The sequence below is a fragment of the Pseudomicrostroma glucosiphilum genome, assembly GCF_003144135.1.
Source record: "Pseudomicrostroma glucosiphilum strain MCA 4718 unplaced genomic scaffold BCV69scaffold_9, whole genome shotgun sequence".
Taxonomy (NCBI): Eukaryota; Fungi; Basidiomycota; class Exobasidiomycetes; order Microstromatales; family Microstromataceae; genus Microstroma; species Microstroma glucosiphilum.
Window position 1 is genome coordinate 547400 of NW_020289921.1, and position 17118 is coordinate 564517.

The window sequence follows — 17118 nt, forward strand, 5'->3', positions numbered from 1 at the left end:
GGTGACTGGGTACTTCTCTAGAGCATACGAGATAGCCTCCCTGTGCCTTGCAATTGGTAGTCGAGACCTTTGCGCTTGTATGCCCAAATGACCTGCCTGTATCTGTCCAGCAATGGCGGCACCATCAAGAACTTCTTCCGATTCCGTCGCTCGGTCGAGGGAGGAACCTGCGTCACAAGGAGTCGCACTATTAAGCACATCAAAGCAGGAGAAACCGCCCAGTCAGTATCAATGCTACTCACCCGGCCTGGCCGTGCCTGGTCTCCAGAAGGTCGTCGCCATCAGCTCCCGCTGGCTTGACTGCAATGGATAGCAGAACTAAGTCGTACTCGGGAAGAGTGAGCCAATTTGCCCTTTCCGCTCCGCCGCCGTTGCTCCACTTCCGGTGAGCCTCGTAGAGACGAGGTCCGTGTCTCTGCAGACATTCCTTCTCCCTTCTGACATTAGCATCACCTACCTCAGCATACATTGGTAGCTCGTAAAGCTTCATTCTCTGGCTTAAGGCAGGGCCAGCTGAATCGTGCTGCTCAACATGAGCTCCAACGAGGGTACGCCGGCTTACCCTACCCCGAGCTTCACCCCTCCCCCAGGCGAAGAGGGGTCATCATCCTCGCCCCACTCTCAACCGTTAGCATCACCTAGCAAGGTGCGCGCAGATGGGACACAGTACGATGAGAGAGAGCTAGAGGTTTTTAGGCGGGAATGGCAGGCCGAGGTTCAGCGCAGGAAGGCAGAACCCGCTGCGCCCCAAGCAGGACCTTCGAGCCTCCCGCCACTCCGGATACCGGCTGCGAATGCTAAGGGCAAGGAGAAACATAGAGAGAAGCCCCGTCTGTCGAGAGCCAATGGGTATCCTGAGGAGGAGCACAGTGTTGGACAAGCAGACATGTCCTCAGACGAGGAAGCTCAGCCTCACTCCCCAAGTCGGACTCGGCACTTGCTACAGCTAGCAGAAGAGCAACGCCGTGCAGCTCTCCAGGAAGCAGAGGAGCAAGGCGCAACCCTACCACCACAGATTCGCAGTCCACCTCGGCAGAAGCTCAATCAAGAAGCACCTACGAATGCCAGTGCCTCTAAGAAATCGCAGATGAAGGCGGCCGTGCAGGCGTATGCCTTGGGCGCGGAAATGGAGCGCAAGGGCCAGTTCGACCAGGCTACACATCACTACCGGAGGGCTTTCCGGCTGGACTCGGCTCCTGACAAGCTATATGAGCGGGCTAAATCCCTACTCAAGATAGATGGAAGCAAGTCCGTGGGAGCTTCATGGGATGCACAATCAGACGCTCTTCTGGCCAGCTCGGAAGTGGGAGACATGATTCGCAGAGCAACGGACTTTGACGACTCCCGGGTGATTGCCATGGAAAGGCGAGAGCGGGAGGAGAAGAGTAGAGCAGCTGCTGAAGCGAAGCTGCCACACAATGGCAAGCAGAGTGAAGCTCATCCCGTTGCTGATGACGACGAGGGGCCTCCTACCCTTGAAGAGGATGATCAGCTGGAGGCTATCATTGCCAGATCGAGCACGGCAGTCGAAGGACGGGATCTCTCACAAATCTCCTTCACCGGCCGTCCATCGCCTGTCAGGCTCTCTCAAAAGCCGAAGCCACTGGAGACCGATGCAGATCCGGCAGTCAGCGATGTTACAGAAAAGCTGGACAAGGCACGCCTCAATGGAGAAGAAGGCGAGGAAGGACCACCGCCTCTGATAGCCAGGCTGCCCGATGAGATCCTAGCCCACATCTGCAGGCTTGTAGTGGAGCCTAGAGGGCAGCGCGGCACCAAGATCCGACCGCCCCGGATCGAGGGCGTGCAGGACAAGCACGGAGCTCAGGTCGCGGGGAAGGGAGAGGACAAGGCAGTTCACGACAAGGAGAGACCCCCTCCCTCAGGCAATGACTCTACAGCTACCCGAGCTGCAAAGGGCCCCGCCGGCGTGGGCATGGTCCTGGCTGGAGCTGATTGGCAAAGTCTGGAGATGCTGGCCAGAGTCTCGTGGAAGTGGCGTCTAGCATCGAGGGTCAAAGGCATCTGGAGGTGAGTTCGGCACCGAAGTGACTGAGTGGAGAAGGTAGATCCCCCGTCCACGGTTGGCTGACCCTCCCATATTGGTCTCCTCTACCAGACTGATCATCAGCGAGACGTACCACGCTCCTCAACTTGCTTTGCCATCGACATTACCGAACCTCGCCAATCCGCGCCTGCTGTTCATCCACCACCCCCGCATCCGCGAAACGGGTTGCTACATTGCCGCCTGTCACTACTCGCGCCCAGGTCTAAGTGTGGACAATCCCTGGGTTCGCGTCTTCCACACTGTGGAGTTCTACCGATCCATCCGATTTCTCCCTGATGGGAAGGCCCTGACGTTTCTGACGACGGACCCGCCTAGGGAGACGGTTGGGAGGATGTATGCGGGAAATGGCGACAAGGGATTCGCAGTGGGACGGTGGAGAGTGGAGATGTCTGATGGTGCTGAAGGGGCTCACAGAGGAAGCGCAGGAGAGGAGTTGGAGGTGGAAAAGGAGAAGAGACGCAGGCGAGGTGGAGCAAGAGTGATCATCGAAGATCTCAAGGGTGAGTGAGGCAATCAGAGCGGAGGACAGAAGATCAAAGGCAAAGTTGTTGCTGAGACCCTCTTTCCTTCCTTCTCCCCCTTTACGTGTATTCACAGACCGACACATGTCCAAGTATGCCTTTCGTATGGTCCTCACCTTGCGATGCACCAGTCGCGGCAAGTGGAACAAGATGGAAATGGTCGAGTACTGCTCCATCAATCTGTCTACGGGCGAGGTGCTGCCTTTGCCGCAAAAGCATGATCGTCCCTTTCATTTTTCCACTGTGCGGTCTTATGGAGTGTAGATGTAGATGGGACAAATGCATTCAATCCTTGCCCTTTTTTCGACGTCTGTCTACAATCCTCCTGTCCGTTGCTGAGCTAAGCGATCCACCTCCCCCCTGGCCAAGAGTCGTGCGGGAACGGCTTACCGCCTCGCCGTTCCAAGCCTCAAAGTGGCGCGGCGCGGGGCGGCGGCCTGGCCCGTGTCGGCTCAAGTAACCGGAAAGGAAAAGTGGCGGGGGGCGGGCGGACAGACGGACGTACGCACGACGGACGGGATGGAGATGAGATTTGACGAGTGTCCAAAGGGGCGGGCATCCAAACAGCCGAGATCAGATGCACACACCCACACTCACACTCACACACACACGAGCAGCATATACACACAAGGAAATAAGCAGCCTCAGCATCCACGCTTCCTTCCCTCTTGGTTCCATCTCATCATTGCACACCACTACCATCACACTGCGTGGCATCTGTCCCATACCGCCATCCTCCTCAGCCTCACCCTCACTCTTGTAGCAGCCCCACATCTCCACTCAGGCCTGGGCCTCGGCCATACAGAGCCCTCCGCCACTGGGGTCATACCGAGCCTCCTTCACCTCGCACGAGTACGACCACCATGACCAGCAACCTCACACTCAAGGCCGCATCCCTCCTCGGCGTCTCTCCCCTCTCCCTCACAAACATCAACTACTCTCCCTCTTCCTCCGAGTCATGGAAACCCTTCTACTACTACCCACACGAGTCCCTCTTACCCTTCATCTCAGACAAGTACCTCTCCCTAGTCGGTCCAGTAGCAATCTACTGGCTCATATCCCTCTGGTTCACCTTTCTAGACCATGCACAGATTCCCTTTTTCGAAAAGTACCGTCTGCATGAGCCAGAAGAGGTGAGGAAGAGGAACAAGGTGCCTGCCTCGACGGTCGTGGCAATGGTACTGCTACAACAGGCAGTGCAGACCGTCTTGGGCGCTTTTGTACTAGAGGACGATGAGGCTGCTCGAAGGCAGGTATTTGCTGATCATCAAGAAGGGATGAAAAAGGTGGGGGTGTACCTGGCAAAGGTTGTGTGCGGGACCTTTGGCTACAAGGCTGGTCTGAGGATACTGGATGGAGGTGTGGGAGTGCAGGCAGTACAGTGGCTGTACTGGTGGGGACTACCCTTTGTGCAATTCTGGTGGGCCTTGTGAGTACAAGAGACGACGATGAAGTTAATCACAGTAAGTGCCTGTTTCCAATCATCGCTAACCTCTGTATGTCGCTTTCCCACCCTACCAGCTTCGTCATGGACGCATGGCAATATGCCCTCCACCGAGCTTTCCACGAGTCACGCTTCCTCTACAGGCACTTCCACTCCCATCACCACCGCCTGTACGTCCCTTATGCCTTTGGCGCCCTCTACAACCATCCTCTCGAAGGTCTCCTCCTAGACTCGGCGGGAGGAGCCATCTCCCACGCTCTAGCCCTCATGACGATCCGTCAAGGGATCCTCCTCTTCACCTTCTCCACCCTCAAGACCGTCTGCGATCACGGAGGTTACGCCTTCCCCTGGTGGCTGGATCCCCTCCATCTAGTCTTCCCCAATTGCGCAGAATATCACGATGTGCATCATCAAATGCAAGGACTACGCTTCAATTACTCCCAACCCTTCTTTGTACACTTTGATGTACTCTTTGGGACACGAATTGGAGTAGAGAAGTTTGATAAGATGAAGGCAGCTAGTAGAAAGATTAGGGATGAGATTAGAGAGTCGAGAGGGAGCGGTAGTACTAGCAAGAGCAGCGGTAGCAGCGGTGGGAGCGGTAGCGGTAGCGGTGAGGAGGGAAAACAGCCCATCATTAACGGCTCCGCCATTACCACTCTGCGCACAACGGATGCAGAACGTACAGAGCTACGGCGGAGGACAGTCGCCAGCGCCAAGGCAGGCACAGACACCTTTTCGTCGTCGAATACCCTCCTACAGGATCCAGCAGAAAAGTCTGCAGAGGAGATTATTGCTGGTGAGGAAAATCCATTTGTCACGACGAATATGGAGAGTTATAGAGAAAAGGCTGGGAATAGGACTTGAGAGAGAGGAGAAGAGAGGGAATGGGAAGCAGGAGAGAGAGAGGGGCACGGAGCAGAGGGGAGTGCAAGAGGAAGAGGAAGAAGAAGAAGAAGAGGAATGCCGAACATTTTCTTTACCAGTACCAATTTCTTTACCCCAATTGTTATATACCGCTTTAATCTTCAATCCACAAATCCACATCCACATCCACAAATCCACATCCATTGATCTACATTCCCTTGTTCGTTTTTCTTTCTTGACGTCTTTTGGTCATGTCATGTTCAGTCTCATTCTTCGAGTAAGTAAGTCGGTCGGAGCTACTCGAGCTACTCTAGAAGATCAGGTCAGGTCAGGTCAGGTCAGGTCGTGTCGTGTCGTGTCGTGTCGTGTCGTGTCGTGTGGTGCTGAGTTGAGTTGAGCGAACCTTGGAACGCAAGAGATGGATGGATTAATTAGTCTAGTGGTTGGATCGAGCATCGAGCATCGAGCATGGGAACGAGCACAACAAGGAATGTGATTTCTCCCCTTGCCTCTCCTGTCCTTCTCCCCTCTTCCCCCTCCCCTCTCCCCTCTCCCACCCTCCTCTCCATATCTTCCCTTCCCTTCCCTCCCCTCCCCTTCCCCACACTCACTCAACTCTCACGTACGTCTCTGTAAAAATACCAATACTTCCCAGATCGACCGGTGAAGCATCTCCCCCTCCCCCTCGGCCTCCTGCACCACCAGCACTCCTACTCCCACTGCCCGTGCCGACGCCTAAGCTGCGGCCTGAACCAATGGAAAGGGGACGGGGCTTCTGACCGTGGCCGAAGCTGAACCCAAAGGCCGACCGGGTGCCATGGCTGGAGGTAGAGGTAGAGGTAGAGGTAGAGGTAGAGCTTGAGCTGGCGCCTGGGCTGGGTAAAAGTCCACGACCGTGGCCTTGAGTGTGCCCTTGATCATGGGCGTGGGCGTGACTCTGACCATGACCATGGCTGTTATTGTGGACACGTGGAGGGTAGGGTTGCTCGTAGTAGTCCCGCTCCCGCTCTGGCTCTGGCTCCTGCCGTTGACCTTGCCCTTCGCCTCGTCGTGACAGCTGCTGCACTTGCTGCTGGCCCGCAAAACCAGCCGCACCCATGCTCCCAGTGGAAGAAGGGGCAGCAGGTGCCGACCTAGGAGCTCGGGCAGAAAGGCTCGCGGGTAGTGGTGCGAGGGAGAGGCCAGAGGCAGAGAGAGAAGAAGAAGAGGCGCTGCCACTTCGTAGTCGTTGTTCCTCTTGTCGCTTCTGCCGCTGCTGCTGTACTTGCTGCTGCTGTTGTTGCTGCTGACGGTATTGTTGTTGTTGTTGTTGGTGGTGGTGGTAGTGCTGCTGCTGCTGCTGCTGCTGCTGCTGCTGTGAGCTCAAGGGCGGGTGCGAAGCTTGGTAGCTTTGAGGGCTGGCAGCCCTTCTACGAGGAGGCATCAGGGGAGGTGCACCAACGCCGGCTCCCGCGCCCACGGTGGGTTCAGAAGCGGCCGAGGCGGTTCGCCAGTGGTGCATCGCGGGTTCGTCTACCGCATCTCCAGAAGTCGAAGCAGGTGCAGGTGCAAGGACATAGTGCGACTCCCTCTTACCTGCTTCGTCCTGCACGTGCTCCTGATGTTCATCCTTTTCTGCCCTCGAGGACGAGGGAGGTAAGTGTTGAAGGCGAAACGAGGGTTTTCGGCGAGCGAGAGGAATAGTACTGGCAGAAACAGTGGGATCGAGCTTGCTCCAGGCTGATCCTGTTGAGGAATGCGATGCCTGCCTAAAGTGGGGGACATGTTGCGATGCGCTCCTCACTAGAGCCGGCGACTTGGGCAGAGATGAGGCGATGGTGGCGCCATCGGAGAACTGCCGGAGTAGCGTAGGGCGTGCATTCCGTTGCTGCTGTTTGGTGACGAGGGCCAGATCGCGAGTACGGACAGGCGAAGGAGAGACGTTTCGGGCCGGTAATGCCTCTCCCGGGGCCAGCTCTTCTGTGTGCTCAATGTCAATCTCTTCGTACCCCTCGAGGGCTGTCACCGGGCGTGCGCAGCCCCAGCCCTCAGTAGTGGATGCGAGGGAAGGCGTCGACGAAGCTCTCGGATTTCCAGTGAGTGGGAGATGCGGTTGATAGGCACTGCTCTCGCTGCTGCTGCTACCGTACCTCTTTTCTTGCAAGGGTTGATCCGCGGTCAGCTCCTGCTCAATGGAGGCTCTAGAGTAGGTGCTCGGCGAGTCAAGGGGATGGGCAAGGTGACCCTGCTTGCTCTCGGCCGCATCGACAGGCTGACGCTTGCCTTTGAACATGGCATTCGAGGTACTATTACTGGGTAGCGCAGCCGACGTGAGCTCAGGCGTGAGGTTCACCGGTCGACGAGTAAAGGCAACGCTGGTGTCCTCGGGAGAAGGAGAAGCCCACGTGTGGGCATGCTTCGGATTCACCCCCGATGTGACGCCGAGGGTCTGCAAACGATCCTGTCTGCCGTACGACTGAAGTCCCATGGTCTGCACGCCATCGTGGAAGTCCAACGCGGACAAACCATTTCTCTCGCCCATCTGTCTCTCTTTTGCGGCCGAACCGAAGCTACTTGCCTCGTTCGGCGAGCCTGAAGTGCCAGCCGGCAATCGTGTGACAGGATCATGAATGTCCCGATGAAGGTCATTGTCGAATCCGATGACGAAGCGTGGTGCAGTCGCTTCGCCCTTTTTCGAATGTGAGGCTTGGATCTCTGGCCAGAAGGAGGAGAAACATGCGGCGATGATGATAGACCACCCGTACAAGTGGGCCACGTAAAGTCGGACAGCGGTTGAGCCTTGGTTGCTGAAAAGCAGGACTCCCATAGTGACCGCGAAGGCAATGGGTGGGACCTATGCAGAGAATGTGAGTCTTGTCAGTACTTCGGCACGCCATCAACGAGCAGCAACGACGTCCCTCTACTCACAGCGGCTGCAGCAGACGTCCACAAGGCCGTACGTAGATACTTGTAGATCCGACTTGGTCCCTTTTTGCTCTTGTTACTACGGGCGCGAAGCGACATGCGGTGTAGCTTGCAACAGATGAAGATAGTGCAAAGGGCTGGGTCTAGTGCGTTGAGAATCCAGCAGACGTTCCAGGCGAAAGGAGCCGTCATATCTTGTGCTTTCCACAATTGCAGAGCTTGAATGCGAGAGATGGTCTGCAGTCCCATGCGAGCAAATTTGAAGATGATGGGTATTGCAATGACCAGCAAGCCTTTCCTGAAGAGCTTTGGGTCCTCTCGTGGATAGAAGAGCATGATGCGAAAGATCATCGTCGTGTCTGCCAAGATGGGAACCACTGGTGCGAGGCAAAGTAGAAGGATATTGGATTAGTCGCGTCTTAGTGGCCTCTCTTCCCTTTCATTGACACTCACATCCAAGTAAACTCAATGATATAGTCATCATCTTCGTCGACCACACCTCCTTGATCATCTTGGGATCATCGAGCAGATTATGCTGATGCGATATAACCGCCATGAGCGTACTAGCAGCACCCGACATGATCGCAATGAGCAGCAGAAAGAAGATGGGGCTTCGTAGCAGCCGACTGGACTTCATCAAGATTGCCATAGAGATGAAGCACATCGTCGAGAGGAAGAAGCCGGCAGAGTGGAAGAAGCCCAGACTCATGAGGAAGGCCAAGCTGGCCTTTTCTTGCTTGACTTCCTCGGTCGAGTAGCATAGCACCTGCACCGTCGTCATCACCGCATCGCCAGGGAGTGGTGTCGCTGCCATTTTGTCGGGTGCTTAAGAAGAGAGATGTCGGAGGACGAGGAAGGATAGTGTGTGCATATGTGATTAGGACGAGGCAGGGTCTCTTAGGTCTAGTACGTGTGGTCATGCGAACAGTGACAGTGCAGAGATTCAGTACTTCTCAGAGGTATTTGTGAGCCAACGGTGAAGGCGAAGAGGTTTCTCGATGAGGTCGGGAACCCGGAGGTAATTGGGTCCGAAGGGCGAACCAGGTAATCAGGTACCTCGACCCTCATCATCACCCGCCATGACGATTATAGCTCTGCCCTGACTCAGGGCGCCCGATTCAGGGCAGGCGTGGTGGCTTTAAATTAGAGACTCTGCCTCTGCTGCCGGACCATGCGAGCGCTGGTCTCGAGAAGTTCGCCTGACCCTGGTAGGAGATCCATCTTCTCGGCTCTGACCATTGGGTCGATTGAGCGACTGCCTCTGGGACAGGTGCGAAAGGTCCAATTCCATAGACTCGATGGCTGTCCTCAGAGCACCTACCAATCACATTATCGGCCTCGTGTCATGTCAGCTTATCAGACTTCTAACAGCAGCATTGTCTCTCCCCGTACTATACTCACGCTTCTCCCATTCTCCCCAAATGACGCCAGAGTATAACAGAGTCGTGCCACCCCAACCCGCAGCAATGGCCAGAACAATTGCCCCAGCAGCGAATAGATTGTACCCGCGATAGCCCAAGAATGGCGTAGCGATAGCTAGAGTAAGGGCAGCGGTCACACAGCCACAGAAGCCCAGAAGGTGAGAGCGCTGTGTCTTACTGCAATGATGCATATAAGCGCCCAAAGCCGAGACGGCGCTGTTGAGTGTAGAGGTCAGATCGCGGTCGGCAAGTGTGTTGAGAGCGGTGTCTTTTGTGGCTTGTCCGATGGAACGAGGAAGGATCTCGAAGGTAGCCTCAACGCCAAAGTGGTCTGTACAGCTCATGTCTGAGCCAGGTACTCTCTCGGTAAAGCATACTTTGCAGTCCACGGGCTTGAGACGCCCATGATTGGTGTATCTTGCTGCTGGATCTTGACCCTCTGAGTCGGCAGAGTATGGTCCTCTGTAGAAGATGTAATCCAATCTTTTCCCTGCTGCTGCTCTAGCTCTACCATCGAGTGGCTTCCCTTCGGTCCAGCTATTTAACGGTGAGTCGCATGTCACCCCGAGCTTGGCAATGGCGAGGTGTGGATCGGGAGAAGTAGTACTGCCAAGAGCGGCCTGGCCTGGAAGTGTGACGGCATTGGGCGGCAGAGAGGGATGTGTACTGAGGAAGGCATCCGATAAACTGCCAAGATTCCGCAGGATTGCAATGGGCAGAGATGGGGGTGTCGAATTGAAGTCGCCCACCTGAGCGTGTGATGCAAAGAGACCACTTCAGATTAAGATAAGACACCGTAGGACTTTGACTGCTTTCCGACTTACTGCAATGGCATGTCTGCCTTTCTCAGCGCTATTCTGCACCAGCTTTGACAGCTCCCAAGCCTGCATGAGCCTATGAGCTCTCAACATTTCTGGTCCATCTTCCCCTCCCGCTGCCACTGTATGCGTATTGAATACATCTACCAATATGCCATCTCCAAGATCAATGGAGATCGAACCTGCTGCCTTTCCCACAAACCAGTCCCCCTGTCCAACATTCAGGGGAAGACCATTGAGGGTGTAAGGCTGTGTATGAGTCGCAAAGATGGGGAAGCGCGACAGGATAGCCAATCCGGATCCAAAGGCTCCACTATAGAAGAACTTTGTATACGGAAGTCTCTCGGCACATCTAGCGCTGACGAAGCGCCAGTCGTCACTCTCGACCCAGATCTCCTGGAGGGCGACGATGTCCCAGTCCCCCTCGGCGAGGCGCTCGGCGATGTAGCGGATACGGAATTGGCGGGCTTTGGAAATGTAGGCAAGACCCCAGACGTTGAGTGTGAGGATCTTGAGAGTAGATGGGGCGGAGGGAGATGACGTTGAGGACGGATGGGACATCCTGGCTACTTGGAGGGAAGTTGAAGGTGACAAGTGGGAGGCGAAGGGAACATCGGGAATGGCAGCGAACGAGGAAACGCATTTCTCGACATGGGACGTTCCGCACGGCCCACGCACCCCCGCGCCGCCCGCCTGGACCCTGATGAACTGCAGAGACACCACGAAAGACGGCTTCCCCGACTACTTCAAACACGAGATCATACACGAGATCACACACAAGAAAGACATCCCGAGACTTCTACGCGATACATCATGACGCTAGATTGACATACATGTGTTCATGCATTTCTTTGGTCCATCTAGCTGGTCAGTACAACTTTGCTCAGAGGTACAATCTGCAGGAAGCGAGAAACCATAGGAGGACGTGAGCACCGAGACTTTTCTGAGTTGTTTTCTATCACATCGGAGACGACTGTCACTCACGCTTTGTCTCTGACCCCCTTCCACCCAAGAGCGTCCCATTCATTCCTCGTCACCCACATATCGTTGGCAGATTCCAGCCTTGGCAAGACGGCCATACCCTTCCATGCTAGCAGCGTCGGATCCAAGTCTCGCGGTGGTGGAATGACAGAGGGGGAGATTACTGTTGAGGAGGCTGGCGCACTAGGAGCAGGTGCAGTGGCCCCTCCGATGGCTGTAGCATTCGCTGCCATCGCGGCGGAAGTAGCTTCTGCTTTGGACGCGGCGTGGGCTTCCAGGTGGGGGATGAGACTGCAGTAGGAGGAAGAAGAAACCAAAGGTGTCAGTTCCCGTATTAGCGTACGGTTCCCTGGCACGACACAGAATGTGTGGCACCAGCGCTGACTCACCGTGCCTCAATCACACTGTCCAATCCTGGTATCCTGGCACTCCCGCCGACAACGAGGACATTGGAGGCGAGCTTCTTCATCCTCTCCTCCCCGGTGGCCAATGTTCCACCAGCGTTTGTGGAGGCTAGAAGAGAGTGATACAGTGCGACATCGAGGGGCAGCTGGGATGAGGCCTTGCGAATATCGAAGAAACTCAATGGCGGGGGGACAGGGGTAGACCTCGCTGGCGTAGGTGCCTTCTGCTGGCCATCGTTGGATGCAGTGAGAGTCATGCTACTCGCTCCGGCGGGAGGGGCAGACCCATTCGTCTCACGGCTGGGCGTGGCGCCATCGACTGCCTCCTCACCACCGTTTGTTGCCGTTGGGGCTGTTGGAGCCGGTGTGGGAGCTGCCTGAGGTATCAAATGGCGCACCGAGCTGTTCATAGCCGATGTGATCGCGTACCTTCTCTCCGAGCCATCATCCAGGTCCTCGTCATCTTTCTGACCCCACTCGGCCTCCGCCTTGCGCTCGTCGTCCTTCTTGGCAAAGTCGAGGACTCTCACTCCCAGACCGAAGAAGGACATCGGCGCCAGAATTGCCTCGTCGTATACTCTCACTTCCCACTTCTTCGTTGCGACTGAGGGCAGTCGAAGGTAGAAGTTGAAGATGAAGAGACCGATCTGAGAAGCATCCAGTGTGATTATTTGCTTCTTCAGGTCTTCCAACACGAGCGTATCGGCAACTCGAAGAGCGGGCGAGCAATCTTTGTAGCCAAAGTTGGCTCTGGTGAGAAGCTGATGAAGGAAGTGAGTAACGTCTTCACCTCCATAGTCCAGATGCATCCTTGTCTCCTGCAGTAGCAGGCCTTCGTCGACGCACGAAATGCTAATGCGCTCGCCTCCGGCATGAATGACACATGCCGAGCTCATGCCAGCGCCATAGGTAGCAGCTGTGCTCTCTTGCTGTACAATTATCTGAGAGAAGCCCATGTCGACTAGAAGGAGCTGGGTGAGCGCTCTCAAGTCGTATTTCGGAAATAGATCTGGCACCAGGAGGATCACAGAGTGAGCAGAGTACTGCTTGCGAGGGATGCCGAGTCCGTACAGGGTCTGCCCCATGCCCTCGACCGACTTGCCAGGCGCGGACAAGTCCTCCCGAGGCGAAGAGATGATGCCTTCAAAGATCGCTTGCGTATCGTTCAGCAGCACACGTTCGGCTGCTGAGCCGAAGTCGTCGATGTATGACGCATAGTTGAGTTTACCAGCTCGGAAAGGACGGTAAAGCTTCCAAGGTCTCCCAGCCTGCTTTGCTTGTACTTCCGCCTCCTTGCCCGGAGATGGAGAAAGAGAGGGTATACGAAGCGCTCTTTCTCCCAGCTCCACATCACGGGACGTCGTTGGCTTCTCAGGTGTCCACTCATCACCGAAGTCGTTGTGTGAGGGCACTTTCTCTGGCTGCACCTGAGCATTGTAGCTTGCTGCCAGCCCTTTGCCATTCGAGACGCCTCGTAGCTTCATATTGCGCATTATCGAGCGCAAGTCGGCCCGAAGGAGACCAATCCGGGCTTCCAGCTGGAGCCAAGGTAGGGTCAGGGTCAGAAGCAGCTCTTGAGCAGTGTACGCGGTGGCAACTCACTGGATCAGCTTTCTTGGCCTCGCCTTCAACAGTTCCCTCCATCTCTTCATCTTCGCCCTGCTGCACCACTCCGCTCGTGCCGTTCTGCGGGCCATCTGGTGATGAGGCCTTGGGTGACTTCGAAGGCGATCCTACCTTCTCAGTACGCCGAGCCAATACATTGGGCCACTGCACAGGACCCACGTCCGTTGCAAGCCCGACTCTTATGTGCGTAGAACCAGGGTGAATGATAATGGTACGGGCTGCGAGGCTCTTGTCGGACTGCAGGGAAGATGGATCTGCAGTGAGCTCCACAATCGCTAGTCTGTGGCGGCTCTCGGCCAAGACAATGCACTCACCTCGGCGCCTTCTTCATCACTATCACCGTCTTCTACTGAGCCAGCTTTCCTCTTCCTCGCCGCCCATGTCACTCTGGCTCCATTGGCTGCTTCCCTGCCCGCGATTGTCTGCTGGTCTGTTTTGATGTACGATGAGGTGACATCTGATGAAGGAGCCGAAAACAGCGAGCGTCAACACTCAGAAAGTCAGTCAAAGAATTCAACTCTTACTTACATTTTGTGCTCATAGGCGGAGGGGGATAGAAGTGGCTATACTGAATTGGGTGCTTCCGCGTGTCTTTGCCTCTTGGTACCTCAGACAGTACTGACTCCGGAGGGCCTTGAACCGCGGGCACCGGCGGCGCAGCTGCGAGCGCTGCTGCTTGCCCGCTCTGACTACCCTCGCCGTTGGACATGATGGTGGAGCGGTGGAGTGGACTGTTCGGGTAGAAAAGGGACGTGCAGCGATGGTCGGTAGGAAGAAGAGGCGGGGCAGACACGACGGAAGCAGCGCCGGCCGCCAAAGCGGAACGGAAAGCCGTCGTCGGTAGGATCAGGCGGTAAGGCCTGGAGTGGCTGTCACGTCCTACAGCTTGCTCTGAGGCATGTCAGTCGTCGAATGGAACGTCTAGGTCAATCATTCTGCGTTCACTGCTCTGCATTCCAAGGACGTTTCGGTCATCACCGAATCCTGGGTCTCGGTCAGACGCACTGTCTGGCCCAATGCAAAGAGCGTCGGTGGTAGCCGATGTAAGAATGGAATGCCTGGCTCACTCATTTGGCCTTACAAAGTCGTGGTCACAACAGCAACTAAAGCACTCGAGGCGACCAGTAGCTCAAGTAGGATGTATTTCACGTGCTGTTACAATACGTGAGCAGACGCTGGACCTGGCTTTGCTGTCGCCTTACTCATCGAGCTAGAGACCTGGCGCTTGCTTGTTGTGCCCTGGACAAGGTTGCCCTGGACAACTTTATGCTGCTCGCCCACTAGAGTTTCATGGCTAGGTATTTTACACGTCGAAACTTCACGTCTGAAAAGCGGGAATGAGGTAAAGACGCCCGACAAGAGCATGCCCAGGAAGTCTTGGCAGTCGATCAGGAATGGTAGAACCACTGGATCGGCACACGTAGCACTGGACTACCGCCTCAGACAAGTGAGTAGGAACGCCGATGGGAGTCAATGTAGACTGTCTGACAATGATCAACAACGTTCCTGAATGATTCCGAAGATGGCGGAATCTTCGGGTAATTGGACAAGAGTAGCAGCCAAGGCTATCTTTGCCCCGAAGGGAACTGCGATCGAAGTGAGATCCATCAACAGGATGAGTGCCGGTCAGAAACTGCTTCGCCCTACGGCGGCGGCGGTACAATGCAAGAGAAGTCTCGCAGCATTGCCGACAAGGCCAAGCGAAGGCCAAGCGAGCAAGGCGAAGCGCAAAGAACGGAGTGGTGAGAGGCGTGGAGAGTCGCGATATCGACGTCTCACTTGACGAGGCTCGAGCGAGCGGGAGTCCTTGGCGTCCCTCTGGCGGTGCGCCACGCGCCCAGGGAGCTGCATCGCGTCTCGCAGGCTGAGGAATGTGAGGCGCTGCATACGCACCACGCCAGTGTGGCAGGGAGAACAACACATCTCAAGACCTCGACGCCCAAGGAGGAGGCCCGAGGGCAGATGGGCAGTAGCACGCAGGTGGCCATCCAGGTCTCCAAGGGAACTCGCTGCATCGAAGCAACAATGCCATCGCACACACAGGCACGCAAACAGGGATTCCTGCCTATCGCACTTGACAGGCGAGCGGAGCACCGGCGCCTGTCCGCCAAAGGGGAAAGCAACTCTCCCACAATGGGGCTCGGCGTGGGTGGGTGGGTCAGACCCCCTGGCTAGGCAAATACTTTACCCCTCAACCTCGACACTCCCCCTTGCTCCCCGTACTCATCGTCAATCCTTTGTTCCTCCCTCTCTCTCCCTCCAAATAAGCACTCCACCCCCGCCGCGGCCACGACGCCTTCTTCGATACCCACTTCGCTCTTTCTCTTCGGGTCACTCATCCCTCAGTCTACGCCGGCTCCTCCATCACTGTCCTTCACTTGGTCGAATTCCATTACAGCCTCCTCTACTTCCTCTGCATTCTCTTCATCTCAGCTCGCCTTATCCTCCCTCAACCTAGATTCATACAACACAGATCACGATGAAGTCGACTCTTACTCTCACTGCCCTCGGCGCACTTGCCGCTTTCATTTCCATCTCACCAGCCGCTGTAGATGCCTCGTCGGCAAGGCACAGCAACAGGGCATTGGCAGGCCACAAGCACAACCTGCAGAAGAGGTCATACTCGGGGCAGGCAACTTGGTACGACACCGAGACTGGAAACCAGGGGTAAGTTGCAGTGTAGATCAGTGCGATCAAGTCAGACCTCGCTGTCTCGGATGTGCCCCGATGCTGAACTCTTGATCTTGCTTGAACTCTCATTTACCACTAGCTCGTGCGGTCAATACCTGAGCAACAGCGGCTACACCGTCGCTGTCAACTCCGGACAGTACACCGACGCATGGTGTGGAAAGACGATCACCATCAGTGCCAACGGCAAAACTCACACCGCCACGATTCAGGACGAATGCCCAGAGAGCGCCCAGACCTGTCATTACGGTGCCCTGGACATGAGTCCCGCTCTGTTCGACTACTTCTACTCGGCAGGCACGGGAGTGTTCCAAATGGAGTGGTGGTTCGGGGGTGATTCCAGTGGAGGAAGCAGCTCGAGCTCGGGCAGCAGTAACAATAACAACAATAACAACAACAACAGTGGCAATGACAACAGCGGTAGCAGCCACAGCAGCAGCAACAGCAACAATGATGATGACGATGCCGCTGCAGCAAAATCAGCCAAGGCTAGCGCGTCACGAGTAAGTGTACCCACGTAGAGGACCACGCAGTCATCTTCTGACCGCTGACATTCGAACCGGCTTCCACTCTTCACAGGCCGCTGCCGCTGCTGCCAGTCGTTCAGAAGCTGCCGCATACGCCAAGTCAACAAAGGCTGCTGCTTCGGCTGCATCTGCTGCCTCTGCATCTTCCGCTGCCAGTAGGAGCTCAGCTTCCGAGGCAGCCGCATCGTCTGACAGCAGGGTCGAGAAGTTGGCCAGTGAGTGCTGTCAAGAGCAAAAATGATGAGTGCGACGCGACTGACAATTCCCACCTGGGCTTCGCAACTTTGTAGAGATCTCCTCTGCTTCGGAGGCCTCTGAAGCAGCGGCATCACGCTCTAGTGTCGAGGCCAAGGCTTCGGCTTCTTCTGCAGCCAAGGCTTCCAAGTCGAGGGCTCACAAGTCTCATCAGGCGAGTCTCGCATCCGAGTCTTCTGCTTCCCGGGCGTCAGCATCAGCCGCGTCTGCTTCGAGAGCATCGGTTTCATCTGTGTCTGCTTCCAAAGCATCTGCGGCCGCTTCGAGAGCATCTGCTTCGAAGGCCTCAGTTGCCTCTGTGCACAGGCACAAGTCGCTGGCTTCGGCCTCAAGAGCCTCTGTAGCTGCTAAGCACTCCAAGGCATCAGAGCTGGTAAGTGACTCGCTCCTTCAATTCCTCGGTCCTTGGTCCTCTCCCCGTCTTGTCTCCCTTTACGGTGAAGCCCAATGGCCACAGTCGGCGCTTCACCAGTGGTAGAACATCCCTCATCTACAAGCGGCATAGACAGACGGGAAGAGGACGAAGGACTGGCGAATGGTCTGACGACGATCATACCAGCCGATGTCTCTTGGACGGCTCAGTACTTGGCTACA

At 55.9% G+C, this 17118-nt stretch overlaps 6 protein-coding genes across 6 annotated transcripts; 3 read left to right on the forward strand and 3 right to left on the reverse strand.

The window, feature by feature from the left end:
- Positions 1–427: 427 nt before the first annotated feature.
- BCV69DRAFT_283626 (hypothetical protein) lies at positions 428–2754 on the forward strand. Its single transcript, XM_025492776.1, has 2 exons — positions 428–2031; positions 2120–2754. Exons 1-2 carry the CDS (start codon positions 533–535, stop codon positions 2574–2576), a joined length of 1956 nt encoding a protein of 651 aa, XP_025347251.1. The 5' UTR covers positions 428–532; the 3' UTR covers positions 2577–2754.
- A 421-nt stretch (positions 2755–3175) lies between these two features.
- BCV69DRAFT_283627 (hypothetical protein) lies at positions 3176–5117 on the forward strand. Its single transcript, XM_025492777.1, has 2 exons — positions 3176–4018; positions 4111–5117. The coding sequence occupies exons 1-2, from the start codon at positions 3453–3455 to the stop codon at positions 4898–4900; spliced, it is 1356 nt and encodes a 451-aa protein (XP_025347252.1). The 5' UTR covers positions 3176–3452; the 3' UTR covers positions 4901–5117.
- A 390-nt stretch (positions 5118–5507) lies between these two features.
- On the reverse strand, positions 5508–8618 carry BCV69DRAFT_299840 (hypothetical protein; the record flags this gene model as incomplete). Its single annotated transcript, XM_025494374.1, has 3 exons — positions 5508–7733; positions 7808–8181; positions 8258–8618. The coding sequence occupies 3 exons, from the start codon at positions 8616–8618 to the stop codon at positions 5508–5510; spliced, it is 2961 nt and encodes a 986-aa protein (XP_025347253.1).
- Positions 8619–8942: 324 nt separating this feature from the next.
- Positions 8943–10604, reverse strand: BCV69DRAFT_299841 (DNase I-like protein; the record flags this gene model as incomplete). The annotated part of the gene is made up of 3 exons (XM_025494375.1): positions 8943–9121; positions 9206–9974; positions 10050–10604. 3 exons carry the CDS (start codon positions 10602–10604, stop codon positions 8943–8945), a joined length of 1503 nt encoding a protein of 500 aa, XP_025347254.1.
- A 322-nt stretch (positions 10605–10926) lies between these two features.
- On the reverse strand, positions 10927–13821 carry BCV69DRAFT_313292 (actin-like ATPase domain-containing protein; the record flags this gene model as incomplete). Its single annotated transcript, XM_025495017.1, has 6 exons — positions 13583–13821; positions 13369–13511; positions 13031–13291; positions 11414–12966; positions 11028–11315; positions 10927–10939 (listed from the first exon to the last, which is right to left on the reverse strand). The coding sequence occupies exons 1-6, from the start codon at positions 13761–13763 to the stop codon at positions 10927–10929; spliced, it is 2439 nt and encodes an 812-aa protein (XP_025347255.1). The 5' UTR covers positions 13764–13821.
- Positions 13822–15533: 1712 nt separating this feature from the next.
- On the forward strand, positions 15534–16263 carry BCV69DRAFT_250229 (hypothetical protein; the record flags this gene model as incomplete). Its single annotated transcript, XM_025490371.1, has 2 exons — positions 15534–15721; positions 15825–16263. The coding sequence occupies 2 exons, from the start codon at positions 15534–15536 to the stop codon at positions 16261–16263; spliced, it is 627 nt and encodes a 208-aa protein (XP_025347256.1).
- Positions 16264–17118: the final 855 nt, after the last annotated feature.

Excerpts from the sequence above, each read along its gene's own strand:
- BCV69DRAFT_283627 (XM_025492777.1), top strand. The coding sequence starts at position 3,453 with ATGACCAGCAACCTCACACTCAAGGCCGCATCCCTCCTCGGCGTCTCT. Across the intron at positions 4,019-4,110 it reads GTGCAATTCTGGTGGGCCTT|CTTCGTCATGGACGCATGGC; the intron begins GTGAGTACAAGA and ends CCACCCTACCAG.
- BCV69DRAFT_283626 (XM_025492776.1), top strand. The coding sequence starts at position 533 with ATGAGCTCCAACGAGGGTACGCCGGCTTACCCTACCCCGAGCTTCACC. Across the intron at positions 2,032-2,119 it reads AGGGTCAAAGGCATCTGGAG|ACTGATCATCAGCGAGACGT; the intron begins GTGAGTTCGGCA and ends CTCCTCTACCAG.